Source organism: Haemaphysalis longicornis, unplaced genomic scaffold, assembly GCF_048455015.1.
Source record: "Haemaphysalis longicornis isolate Haplotype H1 unplaced genomic scaffold, Haemaphysalis longicornis Haplotype H1 scaffold_12, whole genome shotgun sequence".
NCBI lineage: Eukaryota > Metazoa > Arthropoda > Arachnida > Ixodida > Ixodidae > Haemaphysalis > Haemaphysalis longicornis.
Window position 1 is genome coordinate 105,162,735 of NW_027526225.1, and position 19,495 is coordinate 105,182,229.

Sequence of the window (19,495 nt, forward strand, 5' to 3'; positions counted from 1 at the left end):
CTATTAGTCAAATAAGTTTCCCTTACAAAAACGTTTCTTAATATAGAAAAAAATGCAATGCGGTTATAAAGTTCGCTCTTGCTAAGCCCGACGGCCAGCGTCGTTCACAGAAAAAAAAAAAAAAAAAAACGTCATTTCGCGGTTCCTTTCGGGAGTGCGACAAAAATTAAAACTGACAACGACCATGCAAGTTTATAAAACAAAGACGTTTTGGCTCCCGTACGGGAGCCTTGTTCACCATGAAATAAGGCTAAAAGTAATGCGATCTATGTTGGCGACAAGATGTAACGTGGTCGGTGTGAGTTTTAACTTTGTCATATGTGCTGCCGACCACACGGGCTTCCGCCCAACTCTTGATTTCTTTTGTGAGTGTATTGCAACAGTTTCGTGACTCCTTTCTGTCCACACGCAGCCGGCGAAGGCTGCACCGTGATGCGCACCGTGACCCGTGACCGCGGCGAGGGCAAGCAGAGGGAGGTGTGCTTCTCGCTCACGCCCCTGCCAAAGTGCTCCGACTCGTGCGTCGAGACACGCCTCATGAGCGTCGACATGGGCTTCCACTGCCTGCCGGCCAACGACGCCACCACCAAGCACCTTCTCCAGCAGGCCACCATACGGCCTCTCACGGAGTTCCGCCGAAAGCGGCAGTACATGAAGGCCACCATCTACTTCCCGGAGAGCTGCTACAGGCCTTGAGAAACCCGTCGTAGGCGGCCGACCGGCCGATTCACCGTAGACCCCATTAGAACAAAGAGTTCGACGATGATCACGTAGTTTATTCTTTTTTTAAATTTCGCGCGATCTTGCGACGAGAGTCGTGAGGCCTTACGTGTTCTCCACCGTGTGTTCACTCCACCGAGCTTCCCCTGCCCTTAGCGGGAAGTCATGAAGGAATCATTGATAGTGTCTCATCTGTGCTATGCTTAGGAGCTGGGAATTTTATGAAATAAAGGTATTGCGATTTTATACAGTGCTGTCAGTGGTTGTCTCAGTTTTTATGTCGGCAACCACGCAGACATTATGGCAGCCCTGCTGAGAGTCTTATGTGTTCTTCATGACCTGTCGGCTGCATCAAACTTCACTCTCTTGTGACAACAAGCAAGACGAAAGCATTAACATGCGCTCTTCTTCTGTTTGCGCAGTAGCTGAACGTCCGACAAAATAAAGGTATAGCAATACCCTACACGGTATTCGCATGTCACCATTTCACCACGGCGTACGTATAGAAAGCATGACAGGCTTGCTGTTAGGGGTACAAACAACTTTATACTAACATGTACTGTAGGGAAGGGCATCGGCTGTGGCACCTAATGCGCTAAGTTAGTGCGAACGGTGTCTCGGAGTATTTTACGTCTCAGTTTTATTTTTTGCAAACCGGAGAAAGTCCGACGTGTGGTGTGCGTTCCTCCTTCTGTTTGTTTTATCGTTTGTGGAAATGATTTCTAAATACGTCAGAAGAACTAGAACCACCTGATTGTTTAAGCGAACCATAGAGGAAAGAAATTACATAGTTATATAGTACAACCATAGTACCTTAATTACATGGTACCACCATACAAAGTACCACCATAGTATCACCATAGTACCATAATTACATTGTACCACCATACATAGTATCACCATATTGTCACCGTAGTACCTTAATTACATGGTACCACCATACATAGCGCCACCATACTATCCCAATAGTACCTTAATTACATTGTGCCACCATACATAGTACCACCATAGTATCACCATAGTACCTTAATCACATGGTACCACTATACATAGTTCCACAATAGTATCTCCATAGCACCTTAATTACATTGTACCACCATACATAGTACCACCATAGTATCACCATAGTAACTTAATTACATGGCACCATCATGCATAGTACCACCATAGTATCACCGTAGTACCTTAATTACATTGTACCACCATACATAGTACCACCATAGTATCACCGTAGTGCCTTAATCACATGGTACTACCATACATAGTTCCACCATAGTATCACAATAGCACCTTAATTACATTGTACCACCATACATAGTACCACCATAGTATCACCATACTACCTTAAAAAATGGCATCATCATGCATAGTACCACCATAGTATCACCATAGTACCTAAATTACACTGTACAACCAGTGCAACTAGTAAGACCATGCTTGGCATTATATCTAACGTTTCCATCCCCGCCATAATACCCACTGTGTTGTGGTACACCTTCACAGGCGAGTCAGTGATAAATGCCTGGGTGCGAGGCTTAACAGACTCATATCCAGCCAGGCAAAAGTGGGCGAAATAGCCAATCATGAATAAAAGCATTAATTATCTACGACGAGGTAAAGATGCAGTAGACAATTCATAGTAGAATTATTACGCAGTGGCCAAACATGCTTTCGAATTGTTCAGATATTTCCAAACTTACACTAAGACAAATCGCTAGGGAGACAGGACGCATACGACGTATTTATAAACACTTTTAACAATGAAGTTAATAGTCAGGAAATAAGAAAAAAAAAACTCTACAGCGTACCCTGCCCTCGAAGGGTGCAATTCAGGTGCAGATAATTTCTTCGAAAACAAAACAAAAAGAATATTTTATTCAATAGGCTATCTTTATTTTTTTTAATTGGGTTACGCTTGTTGTACTCAGTGCAGCTGGCAGAGGTGTGTTGATGCTCGCGCCCACGCTCGCGCCTCATTATATTCAAAGCACTAACGCCCACTTCCTTGCTTTGGACAATAAATTTGCTGCACGTGCACTGTGTCGCCGCTCGGACGCGTTTCTTAAACTTAACTAAATGCAACGAAGTTTCTTCTCAATCTTAAACTATCACTGGGGCATTTCTAGCGGCAGTTAGTTTCACGCTGTGTGGTCATTGTCCGAAGCATTGGCACGCCCATGCATGATGTTCGGGCCGCCATTCGTACGAAAGCTTCTAGGACGCCTGCTTTTACATCCTAAGAACGTGTTACAAATGTTGCCAGCAGATGAGCAGAGCTACCTAAATGCCAGCGCCGTTGCCATGAGCGCTTGCTGTTTGCGTTCGCTTCAAGCGCAATTCAAGAGTTCAGATTTAAGTATTCTTTGAAAGAAATTTGTTCGAACACGCAAATGGGTGACTGTCATAATTTCCTTTCTTTCTGCAATGAGTGTACTAGCTGCAATACCAGAACGCGTGAGAAACTTGAAGTAGTGAAAGAGCTTAACATTAGTCTGTTGTGCGTTTTGGCCAGCGGCGCAAAGCCGCCGCGAAAGGTATACCGAGCGGAAAAAACTGGTATAGCGATTTTGTGACAGAAGTAAGGACCTATTTTCGCTTGCTCCCAGGCATGCATCCCATTAATGGATAAAGCTACAGTAAATCGTCATTATAATGAAGTACTTGGGGGAGCACTGACTTCGTCAAAAATGGTATTTCGTTAAACTAGAAGATAGCTTGCTTCCCTTGCACTGCAGTTGGCACCGCGAAAAAGTGCAAAGAAGGCGGAATTACGTATAAAGGGAATTTATTATAACGAGGGTTCTCTGAACTGCCCTGTGCGGCGTTGTAGATAAAACGGACTGTTTTTGCGTAAATGATGAAATCTAGAACCTTAAGTTATTAGTAAAAACGAACACACCCTAAAAGTCGACCCTTAGACACAAGAGTCGTGGAGTGCACAGAACACGGAAATGAAAGGAGTGTTCCCGCTGGAACCAGCGCCAAACCGAGGAAGCCAGCAGACAAGGAAACAAGCCAGTATTCACAAGCCAATTCCCTACGCAAGTTCGTGCCAAATAGATGTTTGAGTGCTTCAGGCTAACGGCAGACGTAAATGTCGACGAGCATTACTGTAATACTACTTAGTAGTATAAGCAATTGATTAATTGGAATGAGAATGCCCTTCCCTGCACACGTCCCCAAATCAACTTTAAGCCACTCTGTCTGAAAGAAACAGAAAACAGTCTGATCTTGTCACAAAAGCTTGATGTGGGCGAGTTGGTACATTATGCTAAAAAATTACTAGGCGCTTAAACAGGGACGAAGAAGAAACACGTAACACACAACACAGTGCAGAACTTCCAACTAGATTTTATTGATGAAAGACGCTGCTTATCTACACAAAAACTAAAATACTGAAAGCATTGCAACGTCAAAGTGCATCACGTTTCTAAAAAAGGCTACTTCTTTATCTGAAAGCGATATGAATGAAGTACTAACACAGCTATCCCCTGCCTGTCTGATAAAATGAGCTTGAAGAATATCGCGCTCAAGCTTTCCTCTTGCTCTCCTCAAAAAACTTTGTTCTATTTTGCAGGGGGCTACACTTGCATCTTTTCGAGTGCTCAGAAAGGTGTCCACCAGCATTATTTGCAACTGTCCAGGGAGCACAGTTGCAAATAATGTTGGTGGCCGAGTAATTTTTTTAGCATGATTTCGTCATTAACCTCGCTTTGCGGCGGGCACGTGATCATCACAAATCGAAGTTTTCACACTATCCTACGAACGGAAGTCGCAAGGAAAGCTCAGGAAAACACTTCACGGAAACAGGGGGAAAACCAAGGGGAAGCTTGGAGGTAAAGATTAGGAGATATCTCGTTGTTCTTACAAGAAACACACGTGTGTGATTGTGCTATCTTTTTTCTCGTGTGCTACTTCTTGTGTGTGCGCTCCTCTAAGCTCTCCACGAACGATGTCCTCGGAGAGGTCACTGCAAGTTACACAACAACCACGACCGGCGGAAGGGCGGCCTTGTTTGGACTCAACGACCTCCCGATGTCTATTCTGCCGGAGAAGAACGGCGAAGAGCAGGTCGAGATTTTCCCAACCTCTCAATCTTATCCCACCGCCGTTCGCAGCGTACATATCAGTGGGACATTGAACTTAGACGCTATCGAAGCCTGGCAGCCAGGAAAGACGCTCCGCAAATAGAGCGGCCGGGAGTCGTTTACCGTAGGAGTATCCACGTGGAAGCTTCCTGGCCTTCAGCGGCCACTCTACCCCACATTGTGATGATCTTACCATTACCTATCCATGGGAATGACCCTAATGGATTCTTAAAGGAGCCATGAAGACAGGACTTGCTTTCACCAAAGGTTATTGCTTGTATTCACTGGCGAGGCGCGCATGCAGGCAACCATGTGAGTGTGCTGTCACGGGTTGCGTTGGGCTCCGCGGGATGGCGGTACTTGTCCGTGCTAAGCGCATGATTTGTGTTGGACGTTCCAATCTCTACCCCACAGAACGCAAAGCAATGCCTCGAGTCCAATGTTAGTGCGATTAATACCATCTCTGTTGACACCACCGTTGAGAATCGGGTTTAAACGAGCAGACGACGCACGCCGGTGTTTTTTTCTTCTTCGGTGTGCGGGCGCCGTGGCACAAGCCGTGCCATGTCCGTGGCGCATCGGCCATGTCCGTGGCCGTTTTCAGTGTTGCCAAGCGAAGGAATGGGCAGGTAAACTTTTCAATGAATACCGCCTATACCCCTGTCTCACGGCAGATCTAATGACATCTAGTGCCAATATTATTTGCTCTAAATGCCATTAATTTGGCGCTACACGAGAATACCGAATGACACTTGAGGCGAAGGACATTTAGCGGCTAAATGGGGTCCCGGACCCAAGTCAGCAGCCAAATGAGTAGCCTCGACAGAAGTGGCGCGTCACTCGACAAGAATATTCTGTAATAAACCAAAGAATACTGTTTCTAAAAACTGTCAGTAAACTTACATTTTCCTTTTCGTGTTGTTGTTCAAACAAAGAAAGACAAACAAGTACTAACAAAAAAGAAAATCTCGTCCCTAGTGCGCGCGGTACCCTAATATGGATTTTTCGCGAACTTCTCTCGGCTTGTGATGTCTACTGATGTCACCTAAACCGGTGATTTTCTTATTGTTATTTAAAAAGTATGCTTGTGTTATGCTTTTAAAAAACATTCTAGTGAAAACATTCTAGATGCGCTTGAAATATAATTTTGCGCTTTTGCAAGCTCACTAATCGTCCTCGCTATCCCAATTAAATTACATTTGTTTCACCGTGTAGACCTACGCGGCCGATCATAATGACAATAACAGCTAATGTCATTCACTTTGAATTACATTGCATTTGCCGTGTAACAAGTGCATTACTCCTTCACTATCAACATGGCTGACATCCCGGCTTGTGACGTGTGTGCGACTGACGAAACAGTAGAACAGCTCTTTTGTCACTGTGCCCCGTTTGCAACGCAGAGACTGCACCTGTCAACCGCACTCCGGAAACTCGACAACCAGCCATTAACTGCGCAGACTGTTTTGCGTCACACGCGTTGGCCGTCACAGCCACAAAAGGCCCCAAAGCATTACTGTACTTCGGTTTTTAAAGGGCACAGGCTTGTCTGAACGATTGTAGAGACACCATGTACCATTGTTCATTCGTCGTATGGTTAGTTTATATGTGCAGTATAGGCTTTCAGTATAGGCCCATTGTTTTGTTTTTGTAGTTACCTTTAATTTTTTTGCTCCTTAAGCTCTATTCCGTCTTTTCAATACGCTTTCTTTCTCCTTAAATCCCGCCTTTCCCACTTTCCATGCGTAGATTAGCCAACCAGACTGTAACCTGACTAACCTCCCTGCCTCTCATGCACTGTATTATCCTTCCTTCTCTGCTTCCACGAATGCAAAAAAAAAAACTTTGTTTAATTTGAAATAACTAGCCTTTAGCAGCTGACTGATCTACATTCTAGCCACAAAATACGTTTTATAACCCCCCAAGAAACGCAAGGAATATTTTAAAAGTTTAAGATCTAAACTACAGCGTCATATTATGGGCAGCAGTGACCTCATACGGGTACTACAAAAAACACAACTGTTTCTAGTAGAGTTTGATTGTCAGTGATTTACCTATTGTCAGTGTGGCCTATTGTCGCTGCCCAATTGTCAGTGGCTCTCTGACAGTGGCCCATTGCGGTGGCAACTTTGTCAGTGTACTAACCGCAGGCTAGCATCCAAGTGGAACGATCAAATACATACCTAGGAAAAACTGGGCGCCACTTACTCACACTCACAAAGAAAAAGATATTTATACTCGCGCACCCACTCGCGCTCACGCTCACCGCTCGCCGTCACCACTCACATCACTCACGCTCACAATTCGCCGTCACCACTCGCACTCGCTTTCCCCACTCGTCGTCTCCCATTGCAGGCGAGTGTGTGCAGCAGACCCTCCGGGACTCATGAAACCGAATAGTATTAGTGCATTAAGGCGTCAGAAAGCCATCAAAATCATAATGCTAAATCAAAGCGCCACGAAATCTATTTTTCCGGGGTGCCCCATGGCAGGAAATCAGTGATGACATATTTACGAAGCCATAAGAAATCCCGCCATTAACATCCATCACAGCGAGCGGCTCCTGCGACGAATAGCCAACATCGAGTACAAGCGCAATAGTGGCGCTCACTGCAGTGCGCCCCGCAAATGGCGCCAGTAGCGCGAGTGCACTCGCGAGTGGTGAGCGGGGCTCCCCGCGAGTTGCTTTCGCACTCCCGAGTGGTGAGTGGGGGTCGCCTCGAGTGGCGCTCGCACTCGCGAGTGGTGAGCGAGGTTCACTGCTCGTGGGACTCGCACTCACTCGAACTCACACTCGCCACTCCAAAACGATGGCGAGGCTCACTCACCACAGACTCATGAATGGCTTGAGTTGTGTGTGAGTGCACTCGTGAGTGAGCCTACCGATCTATGCTAACTAGAACTGAAGGCCCCACTACCATCTCCCAGGCATGTTTCTTGGCCGTGCCTTTGGTCGGTGGCCGCCAATCGCACAAAGAAGATTCTGTTACGTCACACAGAAGTTGCCGGAAAGGGGTTGTGGATTCTCCAGTGTTTGATATGTTTCCTTTAATACCTTGCAAATTTGTTTGAAGTGTGCGATAATATTGGTATCATTGTTATCGGGACAAAGGAGTCCTTCTGATGAGTCAAACTTGCCTTTTGTCTTCATGGCCCCGTTAAGAGGGGCAGCAAACTCATTCTGAACTTCGGTCCCTGTATTCCTGCTCTTTGTCCTTGGGAAGAGGCGTTCCCTCACCCTAGAGACATACGTTCCAAGGGCTCTATTTTAAATGCGCAAGCATTGTATCGTGACTCAATGACGACTCCCGTCTGCCGCCTGTAACGCTTTCGTAGCATACGGAAACAGGATTTATGGAAGGCACTAGAACCGCTTTACTTTTATAAGTGCTTCTTATACTGCCTGCAAGAATATACTATCAACAATACAAGCGCGTAAAGTAATCAAGCCGACCTAAAGAGGGCTCAGTCAATAGCGCTTGATTGGGATACGTGCGGTCGTATGAAGGTGTTTAGTAAAGGTCCCTAGACCCTTTATATTTTACCTATTACCGCCTATATTAGTATAGAAAACGGCTTCCCAGCAATGTGTTTGTGTATAAACTGATGTTGACTTTACAAAGCCTTGGAATATAGTGTATTGTGTAGATACATGGTGTCATATGACAGTATTTTTAAAAGGTCCTAGGGCATTTATATTTTGATGCGTCTGCTTAAATTGCCCTCTAAAAATGTCTTACCAGCAAAGTATGCAGCGGCCCGTTAGAGTGTTCTGTGCATGTCGCTTTATATGAATACATTTGTGTTACACAGGTATTTACAAGGCCGTTTACCTTGCCCGACTGCGCTCACGGCGTCGTTCCGAGCAAAACTCTTGTGCAAAGTAATGGAGCCAAGTTTAAAAAGGCTCGGCACGCAGCGTTTCCTGGCTCGGATTCGTGGGGTGTTATAGAGGTATTCAACAAAAGTCACAACGGGCTCATAGATTTGGTGTCATGCTGCTTATATGACGTCCATACAAATGTCTTTCTTGACAATGCATTTGTGTATGGGAGAGAAGCCGACTTTGGAGCGGATTACACTTTTTCTGACTATTCTTACATCAAGTTTCTGTAAATCTTTAGAAGGAAAGCTATATTACTCCAGGCGCAAATCTAGAAACGGCTCGCTCCTCGTAGCGTTAATCTGACCTTCAACTTAAGTCTAGGTCAAGTCAGCGACTCGTCAGGTTACGTAGTGAAAGCGTCAAATCAATCGTTCATTCCAAGGGAGGGGAGTGGGAGGGGGATATCGGCAAAGAGTTAGAGAGCATACCATCAAGGAGGCGCTGTATGTTTGTTCACTGCGTAACGCCGGCGCGAAAATTTAACCACCGCTCTACGAACGTGGTTTTCCGTTAAACAACGGCGCATTTTTTTCACCCATGTTCCTCCTGGTATGTAAGTTGCAGCAATCTCCAACTCTCCCCCTAGCGCCAATACTACCCATGAGTGACGGGTGGAGCTGTTGACACACTCTGTACTCTCAGACCAGCGACGACTGGGAGAGAAGGCATGGCTGGCCAGCAAAATCCGAGGTATCCTGAACTGAGGACGCCGCCCAACCAGACGGATGCCCGAATGCCGCACCTCGAGTCAAATCATTGGAGTTCAGCCATCATTATATTCATCATCTCTTCCTCCCTCGTAACGATTGTGTGCGTGATTGCGTGTATGTTGTAGGTGTCAAATGAAGGATTAAATAATATTATTGCCCGTAGAAAAAAGGTAGAGAACAACATGCGTCCAGAGTGGGGACCGAACCCACACCTTCCGATTACATGTCGGATGTTTTATGGATTCGATCTGTTCCCTTCTACTTTCTCGTGTATTTATATTTAGCCCGACTGTATTTGACCACTGACTGTGGTCCACTTATATATATATATAGCGTGTGTGTGTGTGCGTGCGTGCGTGCGTTGACAAACGATGCGGGGAGAGAGAGAGAGAGAGATGAAACGTTTATTAGCAGGAAAAAAGGAGGTGGCGCGATTGTCTTAGGGGTGGTGCCCTCCTTCCAGGGCCCCAGACTCTTCTGCTCCTCTCCGGGCTCGAAGAATTAAGTCCTTCTGAATCCCGAAGTCGGAGCTGGCCAGAGCTGCCTCCCATAGCGCGACCGTATTTGTGGGGTTCTTTCCTGAAGGCCAGATGATAGGGCACGCCCATGTTGCGTGAAATAAGTTGGAAGGGTTTCCGCATTTATTGCATGCGTCTGTGTGTGTTTGAGGGAACATTTTGGCGGAATTTGTTAGGATAAGTGTTCGTCTGGATTTGCCTCAACGTTTGAGCTTCTGCGCCAGAGAGGTTCTTGTCCGGGTTGGGGAAAAGGGCTCGTTCACCTCTTCGGACAGTGAGGCGTTCGCCGATGCGGGGAAAAACACATTAAATTGGAGGACGAGGATAAAAGGAGAATTCGAGCGCACAAATTATCTCTTATTCTGGCTTGAATCCTGACCCGAGGCGTGAATTCCGCAGCGGGTAAAACCCGCTCAACGCCTCTTCGCTCCGTCCTTAAACTTGGCCTTCAAGAGAGCGAAAGAGAAAACGCCGCTGGGTACTGCAGACGGAAAGCCTTATCGCCAGCTGGAGACAAGGGCCTCCGCATCCAGGCCCAACGTTCTTTTCGCTTTCGTTAATCCGCGGAATACAGAGAAGGGCAGGGTTTATCAGTAAACTGGTGGTCGGGCCGCCTCCGTATCACATTCCCCGTACGGGATACATGGCCCGTGTAACTTAAGCACCGGCTTCCAGGCGACACGTGGCCACGGTTTCCGCCGACGAAGCATATGTGATGTGCGAAGTCGGCGGAAAACGGGACATGCGGATGCAACGCAAGGCGGCCCACTAGGCTAGAAATTTGCCACTCCTTCCTAACGACAGTTTAGAGGAGCGCCAAAGCTAAAAGAGCGTCGAATCGACCGTCCATCCTTCAAGGACACAAATCGCAAACGAAGAAGGAACCCAAGTGACGATTTTTCGCGCACTAAGTGAACGCATCTACGAACTATCTAGATGTATACCAATACGTAGTTCCTTAAATAAATGCATACTATTGTACTCTTTCTTCATGATCTATCCATTTATTATCTTATCTTGAACCGCTCCTTTTTTTGAGATATTTATGTAACCGTTTTGACACAATAGAGGCCTGGTTGCACGCACGCCTTTGTGTATCAAGAGGTCTTATCAGAGCATTTCGGCCGACCTACCGGTCAATGGGGAAAGGCAGCAGTTTTTAGGTGCGAAGCACCTTAGGACCTCGCAATATCAGTAATCCTTGCGTTGTCCGGCGTGCACGTGCGTGCTGCGCATGCGCGATAACCACTGGATTGAATTGGATTTGGATTGGATTGAATGTGATTGAAATGGATTGGATTGGATTGGAAATCGTTTTCGCAGCAGTAAGCCCTCTCACGGGTGATTTACGGTAAGAACGACACCCAGTGCTTCGCCTACTCATCATGATTCACTTCGTACACATACGTGAATTTTTTACGTAACGTCATGACTACCGCAAAGAAAGCTTTGGCTTCATAAACCTGCTTTCTTTTTTCCGTGCTGCAAAACTGGCCCTTGCGGAAGGGGTTCCGCTGGTTCTCCGGGAGGGAATCCGGACTTTCTCCTTCTAACCAGTTTTTTTGGGGAGCACGGCACCCTACGCATGTCGTCCGTATTTCCGAACGGGGAAAGGAAAAACAGAGCTGAGTGGGAGTGGGCCCTTAATGCAGAGATGTTGCGGAAAGTATACGAAGGGAGCTTCAGGTGCTCGCACTTTTGCACAGAGGGAATAGGAGCCGTCGGTCTGCTCAAACCTAATTCGATAAAATAGGCCTAATATTTTGAACTGAGGCAACTCCGAAGGTTGGGCTTGGAAAGTTTGGTTGGAAAGGTTGGAAAGTTGGAAAGTTGGTATCTATTGGACGATTAAAAAAATTAACGAAATCCTTTCCTCCAGGAGCAGGGGTGGGGTGCATGCGACGCTCGAACGGAGTGAATACGAAAACGGCCAAAATGTAAACGCAATGACAGCAAAACGAAAACCAAAACACGTCTGTGGAAATCAAAAGGCTATGACCGAAATGAAAACCCAAAACCACTGATTTACCAAAGCGAAACCCCTTTTATTTCGCTGAGCTTTACACGAACGCGAATGTTTGTTATGCGTTACTGTAGATCGCCCTTCTGCGATTACCATGAACATTTACATTTTTGAATTACGGCCGTCCCGCACTGAGTCGCTCTGTTATAACTATTTTATTGCGGTTTGACTCCATGTGAGGGTCCCTTTCAATTTTGCATTGTTGTTGTGGTGGTGGTGGTGGTTGTTGTGTGGGATCAGGCGGGGTTAGTCTGGCTGGATATGGCGGTAACTGATCCTCCCAAGCTCCTCCTAATTAGTAAATGATTCGATAAGTGGCCTGAATGGGGAGTTGTATGCGCTAGGCTCTTGATGTCAGAAGGGGCGCTATAAATGTTGCACCTGAGGCTGTACGACGTGATTGGTGGCCCTGGAGCACACGTAATCAGTATGAGTATTCCAACGCAGGTAGGGCGAAAACCATATCCCAAGATATCTAGTTTTGTAGTCTAGTATCGCTAATCTGGAAGTTGTATTCTAGATGTTATTTCTTCGTAGTTATAGAGATAAGAACTTTTTCTGCGTTTAAATTTATTTACCATTCTTTGCACTCATCCTTTATCTTTTAAGGTTGTATTTTAAGTTAAGTTGATCATGGTCAGTCTAGATTGCACTATAAAGGACCCAGTCGTCGGCAAACAACCTTATCGAAATCGTGACGCAACTTCGTAGATCATTTATAAATATAGTGGACTGGCGATAATTCAAACTCAGAGGGACCCTAGAATTTTGTTTGAATTATCAGAAGTTTCAATGATGAGAAGTTCCTTGATTGTCTGATTACGAGATTAAACGCGCCGACGCTACACAGAAGATGAAGCGCGCCGTCGTAGATCTTTAACGTGCGGCTGAATCTTGAACACACGGGCATTTTAGGGAAAAGTCCATCAGGAGCTGGGACTGCTGGCGTCTCCTGTCGTCGTCGTTGTCGTCGTAATCGTCACCGTAATCGTCGTTTTATGTAGTCACGGTACTAAAACATCGGGAACCTCGTTTACGCCTCGCACTAGAATGTAACCCTTACTTAAAAAAAAAAAAAATAACACCGGAACACTCGCTTCCGCCTCACGCTGGAGTGCTTCGTAACGCGTTCTAAAAAAACACCGGGACACTCGTTTACGCCTCGCGAAAGAGAGCTTCATGCTTCAAAGACAATAGACTTTTACAGCAAAGCTGTATACCTCTACCTCCCAACGGTTTCATCTCCGTTGGCACAAACGCCAAGGCTTATACACTGCACACTTATACACTGCATGCTTCGCCTCTCCCCAAATTTCTCGTTAGGGGAGATGGCCCGGGAGTTCTTCGCCTTGAGCACGGTCGACAAAGGAACAGTTCCCAAGTAGCATATAAAGCACAGAATGTTGCTCTCCTATAGCAAAAGGTTGCTTCAACGGGAGCACGCAAGCGGACGCGAGAAGTGCAGCCGGCTCAGCTGACACCACAGGCCAAGCACCTCCTTGAAAACGAGTGGAAATGTGTTGTTATATTTTCGCAAACTAAATGATTTTTTTCTTTTCGAATCCATCAGAAAAGCGGCCGCCACGGGATGGAATCGAACCAGCGTCTTTGGGCACAGCAGCACAACGTCTCAGCCACTGCGCCATCGCGGCGGGCTAGAAGTTCTCACAAATATGACTCGGGGCAACATACAGAGTTGTGTTGTAATGAAATATTCATATATATTTATTAATACAACACTCAGCATGCACTCAGCACAAATAATACAGCACGCACGCACGCACACACAGACAGACAGACAGGCAGACACACACGCACGCACGCACGCACGCACGCACGCACACACACTCACACACACACATACACACACGCGCACGCACAGACGCACACACACACACACGCACGCGCACACGCACGCGCACACACTGAACAAATGTAACAATTGGGTGACTTTCTATGCCAGTAAGGGCAGCCAGATTAGTTCGAGAGTTTTCCGCACCGGTCAATAACTTGCGGATCCCAGCAACAGGCCGTGTGCAGCTGCCCCGGGAGTTTCTTCAGATGCAAATGTCCAGCTAGAAGCGGCAAATGCAGCTGATATTTCGCAGCAAGGACAAGCAAAAAGCAAGACTTAGCGGAATTTACGCAACGGAGCAGTTTGGATTTATTAATCGGATTTAAGAGAAGAGAGAGAAAAGGTGTAGGAAAGGCAGGAATGCTAACCAGGCTACGGCGTAGTATGCTATCCGACACTTGGGAAAGGGAAACACAATGCATTGAAAACATAGCGGGCCAACCAAACTTTGCAAGTTCGCTTTAATTCACCGACAGTATCAATTATTCTATTCTGAATTATTCTATTCTGAATTGTCGTGAGCCCACAGCAATAAAAATTAACACCTTTCACATTCCATTAACTTACCAAAAATGTTGGGAGAAATCAGAATCCGGAAGGCCGGTTCGCGCTTCCAGTGGACTCATAGGTCTGGTCTAACTCCGCGATGAATGGTCGTTTAATGGGCAGGTTGTTAACGTTTTTACGGGGGAAGACTCCGTAATCGCGGGAGGTGGACGTTGATCGCGGGCGGCCGAATTTCGGCTTGAGCAGTGCCGTTAGCTCTGACTCCTGATGAGTTATCTTATTTCCTATTGCGTAAATATGTCCAGCGACCTCTCCTACAAGCCGCAGCTTACAGAACTTAATTGTTGGGACGTGTCTGCTGCAGCTATACCGGTAGGCATGCAACCACAACTGAAGTGGCGTTGTTGGCGAAGTCATTTCGAATGACTTCGCAAAAGACGCAACTTGTGAACAAGACACAACTTACCACTCACACTGCTTCAATCAAGCGTCCTCGTGTGAATGGAGCATTGTGGACGGCGAAAAATAAATTCAACCTTTGCGGAAAGACTTCATCGTCATCGTCCTGTTTGTGTTCATTGCAGGAGGAAGAACTTTCCCGAAGCTTTCCAGGCACTTTATTAAGAGTTTGCCGAGTCTATCATTTGCCCCCCAGATTTCGTTCGTCAATCTCTTCATCGAGTCCTTGGTCTGTCCGTATTTTGTTTGTGTTCTTTTAGTAGCAATTCCGTTAAAAGGATGGTCCACCTGTTCTCAGTAATCCGTGAACACCTTCAGTGTGGCGACAAACACAAGGACGAAAGCAAGGCATCCAGGACGAATGATACGTTCGTCCTGTATGTCTTTTTATCGTCCCTGTGTGTTTTTGCAGATTACCAAACTCGCCCAAACCTTGCACTACCAATCCGCATTACATTACCTGCCCAATCACACTTCTATCACTGAACGTGAACAAGTATGCCTTCCTTCTGGGTTTCTTTCCTAATCCGCGCTGCTGTTGACTTATCTCTAAGCGTTAACCACAACATTCGTGTTTCTATGCATCGTTGTGACGACGTAAGTATTGTTTCAAGGTGCGTAGTGGAACCGTAAGTAAACCGCCCTTACAAGGTAGTTAACAAAGTTTTAAGACACGTAGATGATCATAACTCATAGAAATCATGAGAGGAAGAGAATGAGGATTAACTTCATTTTACGCTGGTTAAGAAAGGGTGCATGTAGTTTGTAAGATAAGTGCCCCTGTAGCTCTCTAGCTCTTGCTGCTCTGGCTGCACTCGTGGGCCGTATTACCATCTGTCGCTGATCATCCGGGTCAGAGCTGTGCAACCCAGTTGTGTACTGCTCAAGAGTTGGGTTTGGTATTCAGGGAATGTTCGGATTGTCGGGGCAGACCCGGGCAATGAGGTAAAGGGAGGCATACTCAATTGTGGAGGAAGGGCGTTTGTTTGAACAGAGAAGTGAGGCGGACGAGATTGAGAGGCCCGTACGGGTAGAAAAGGGTGACAGCTGATTGGTCTACTTATACACAAACAAACCCAGACACGTTCGTCTGGACTCTGTTCCTGGTGTTAGTGAGACCATGATAATGAATCTTACGATGGGAACTGCATGACGAACGTATGGTTGATATCTTGTTTGGGTCCTGACGTACGTCATGTCCGGTGATAACAGAGATGAGCGCGCAATTGAGGCGGTGCACATCAAAGGAAAATTTTTAGCGTACCAGACAAAACAAATCCGACGAAAAGGGCGGGAGATACAGACGGAGTCACGAGCACAGACGCTGACGCATTTGGAAGATAGTTGACACCCAAAACAAGCGACGCTAGCTTTCAGCATCCCCAGAAATATTGCGCGAAGAAGCGTCACCCCCGGCGAGAGATTTCCAGGGGCTCCGTGGAGATGGTGGCCTCTCAAGGTTCGGATGGCGCCGGAATACGGGAGCACCACGGGACTGACTCGGGGAATTACGACACGACCGCTTCCGAGGCGACGACACACCACTGGCCTGAGGAGTGTCCGCTCCTATCAGGATCGTCGTCCCATTCGTTCTCCCAGGGCGCGCAGCAGCATTAGCCGAGGCTACTTAAGGCGCCACAGACAGTTGGACGCCGCTTGTTGCGTGGTGCTAGTGGATTAGACGAGTGTACGGCCGGCCCGCCATGAAGCTGGTCGTTGCCGTAGGAGCGCTCCTGCTGAGCGCGTGGACTGTCACAGGTGAGTACCGACACCGCAACTATCAGCTTCACTAATCAGCGCTAACCGGCCTCGTATTGCCATAGCGATTTTCAGTGATAGCGGTTGATGTCTGGCTCACGCGCGAAGATGCGACCTCCCCCGTATCTCCTGTGAGCGATAAGGTTTCTTGTCGCGGGTCTGTACAGGGTTGAATAATATCCGCAAACCTGTAGCAATTTCCGCTATGAAAATTAGGATTTGAGGGTTTAACGTACCGAAGCTACGCCAGGGGCTACGAGCCGCGCTGTAGTGGTTGGATCCGAAAATTATTTCGACCAAGAGAGGATCTTTAAGGTTCAAGAAGATGTCGATGCACGGGCGTTTCTTTTTTGCCTCCGTCCGATGGATTGTCCCCGCTGCCGAAATCGAACCCGCGTTCCTGGGGTCAGGAGCTCGAGAGGCCGTGCGAATAGGCGGTATTTGGACCACCGCAGTGGCAACTAAATATACACAGAGTGTGTAAGTGAATATGTAATGGGCAGACTAATGGGATTGCCTTGGCGTGCCAACGTGGAAGGATCTTTACTCAGATGGCACAGCAAAGTTTGTCGCCAGGGCGTAGGTATTTATGCGACCAAAAAAATCTTCAGAGAGAGAGAGAGAGGGAAAGAGAAGGGAAAGAACTTTTATTAGAAAAGGATGACCACTGGTCACATCTTAAACGAAGAACGAACGCATGAGAAAATTTTTCGCGCACCAAGTAAAGGCATCTACGTACGATCTAAATGTATACGTGGTTTATGAGATAAGGGTATACTAGTACACCTTCTTCATGATCGATGTGTGCACTGTCTTGTCTGACGCCCTTCTTCGCGATTTTCAAGTGACCGCTTTGACACAATGTAAGCCAGGTTTCACTCCCGCGCCGGGAGTCTGGATATTGTCAGACCTTTCGGTGGACCAACCGGTCTATCGGGAAATGATTCAGTGTTTTGACAGGAAGCCATCGTTTCCACAAGGAAAGCTTTCGCTTTATTAAATCAACCATGAGAAAAGAAGGCAGCTGAGAACAGGTCTATACTACGCCCGTCTGAGAGGGAGACAGACAGAGAGAGAGGGAGAGGGAAATAAATTCAATAAAAAATGGCGATGTTAGTCGAGGCGTGGCTCTGGCTTGCTACGCCAGATAATGAGGGATAAAAAAAGCAATTAAAATAGAAAAAAATTATAAAAAAAAATGTCGCATTATGCGCGCAAAATTCTCAGTTCGCGACTACATGTAGGGCAGTGGAACTAGGAAATGGTCGGTCGGCGGCAGGAGGTGTGGTGTGCTCCACCACCTACATAGGCAAAAATTCGGGCGCCACGGCTAATGATCTTCGTTACGTTTGTTTCGTATTCTCTTTCCGACCCCTCTTTCCGCAAGTATTTGTAATCCTGACACGTCGAGCTCTTCGGCTCCGAAAAGTTTCACACCATTCCCTTCCATCCGCAATACGTAAAATGATCGGAACAATGAGCCTTCGGTAAATGGAGGGGGGGGGGGGGGGATTGCCGGAGGCTCTCTCAGGCTTTTGCGAGGTTAAGGACTACACATCGTTTCCTGGTATACTTCGTGCGGTGTTTCATCATTCAAAATTTTGGTGAATGCCGCCAGGTATTTGAAGTTCAGTGTTCAAGTGCTTCGTTGTCTTTCTTTTTTTGGCACCGCTTTTCTTGCGGCGCTTTATTTTAAGCCGACTAGATTGTTTCGCAGCGCTCCTGGAAGAACATTTCCTGCCAATTACCTGAGTATACTGCCCACAGAGTCTCTTGCTAGCGACATGGCGTAAACTGCTCAGACATTTCAATAGCGTTTAGCGCAGAGAAGGCATCACACATTTCGTGGCAAAGAACGGGTGTATAAAATGGGTTTGAAGTGTTTTTTTATTAAGAGGACACGTTGAACTCCAAAGACCCTGTTTTATTAGAACCGTTGACTACTGACCCCTCTGCATTGGTCTTTGGCCTTATCCCACGCTTATCAAATGGATCTTTGGAGTTTTTTTTTAAACTTTAACTGCAACCATGCTTGAAACTATTCTGGGAAGTATCATAATACCCGCAGCTAAACGTTCATTTGGTGCACCATGTAGTAAAGGCGACAACTTGCAGATTAAAAATTATTTTTTATCCTAGTGAATAGCAACGTTGTCCGGACATGGTACTAGAGAACCCGGGGGTGCCACAGAAAATATACTATGCTTGTTGTACAACTCGAACACACGGGGCGGCGGAAACCAAATTAGAGGCCTCTGATGATGGTTCAATGTTTATAGCATACATAGTATCACGTTACGAAAGGTACTGCTCTTCGGGAAAGTTTAAACCTCGCGCGAAATTGTTGAGGTGTACAGTTCACGGTACGGTGAATGTAATGGGGTAAAATTCAATTACTCTCTTGCCCCTAGAGAATTCGTTCGAAATCTCTGTTTTGCATTAAACAAGGCTGCGATTTTCGTACAATGTGTTCGGAGGATTGCAGAGAAACGCCGCAGGTATTGTTACATCACAGCATCAATCACAAGTCACGTGACCACCCGGATGGTTCTTCTGGAAGTAGCGGGAAAATCTAAACGCTGCAAGAAAAGTATTAATCCTAAATCTTTAGAGCTTTCATCAACAGCGAGGTTTCAACTTTACCAACGTGACGCGGGGAGAAGCCTATTCGTTGTGACCGGCACCGCCACAAAATCGCTTTAAGATAGCCAACAGCCCGCCCCCGGTGCCCGGTTAAAATAGCAAGGTTTTACTTTACAAATGTCGCTTAACGTGAGAAAAACACCAGGCGAAACGCGAAAACCGATGGGAGAACCCTACATCTAAAGCGTTGGATATAGCGGCCCCAGCACCGGCTGGGTTTTTTAGAGAGACGGATGCAATGTTGCAACTTTTAAAACCTTCTCTTATGCCGTAGAGCAATCTCTCGCAAAAAAAAAGGAAACATGCGGTGACGGATAGCATATCAACC

The 19,495-nt window shown here is 46.5% G+C and overlaps 2 protein-coding genes across 3 annotated transcripts in view; both read left to right on the plus strand.

Moving 5' to 3' along the window:
• LOC144163188 (vitellogenin-6-like) overlaps positions 1–966 on the plus strand; it is a 36,657-nt gene extending 35,691 nt beyond the window's left edge. The window contains exon 27 of the mRNA XM_077694019.1: positions 413–966. Within this exon, the coding sequence (XP_077550145.1) occupies positions 413–696 (284 nt within the window). The 3' untranslated portion in view covers positions 697–966. The remainder of the gene's footprint in view (positions 1–412) is intronic.
• A 15,252-nt stretch (positions 967–16,218) lies between these two features.
• LOC144163189 (vitellogenin-6-like) overlaps positions 16,219–19,495 on the plus strand; it is a 57,721-nt gene continuing 54,444 nt past the window's right edge. The window contains exon 1 of one of the 2 annotated variants that reach the window (XM_077694021.1): positions 16,219–16,524. In XM_077694021.1, coding sequence (XP_077550147.1) covers positions 16,470–16,524 — 55 coding nt within the window. In that variant the 5' untranslated portion in view covers positions 16,219–16,469. The remainder of the gene's footprint in view (positions 16,525–19,495) is intronic. The other variant, XM_077694020.1, reaches the window with a different exon arrangement.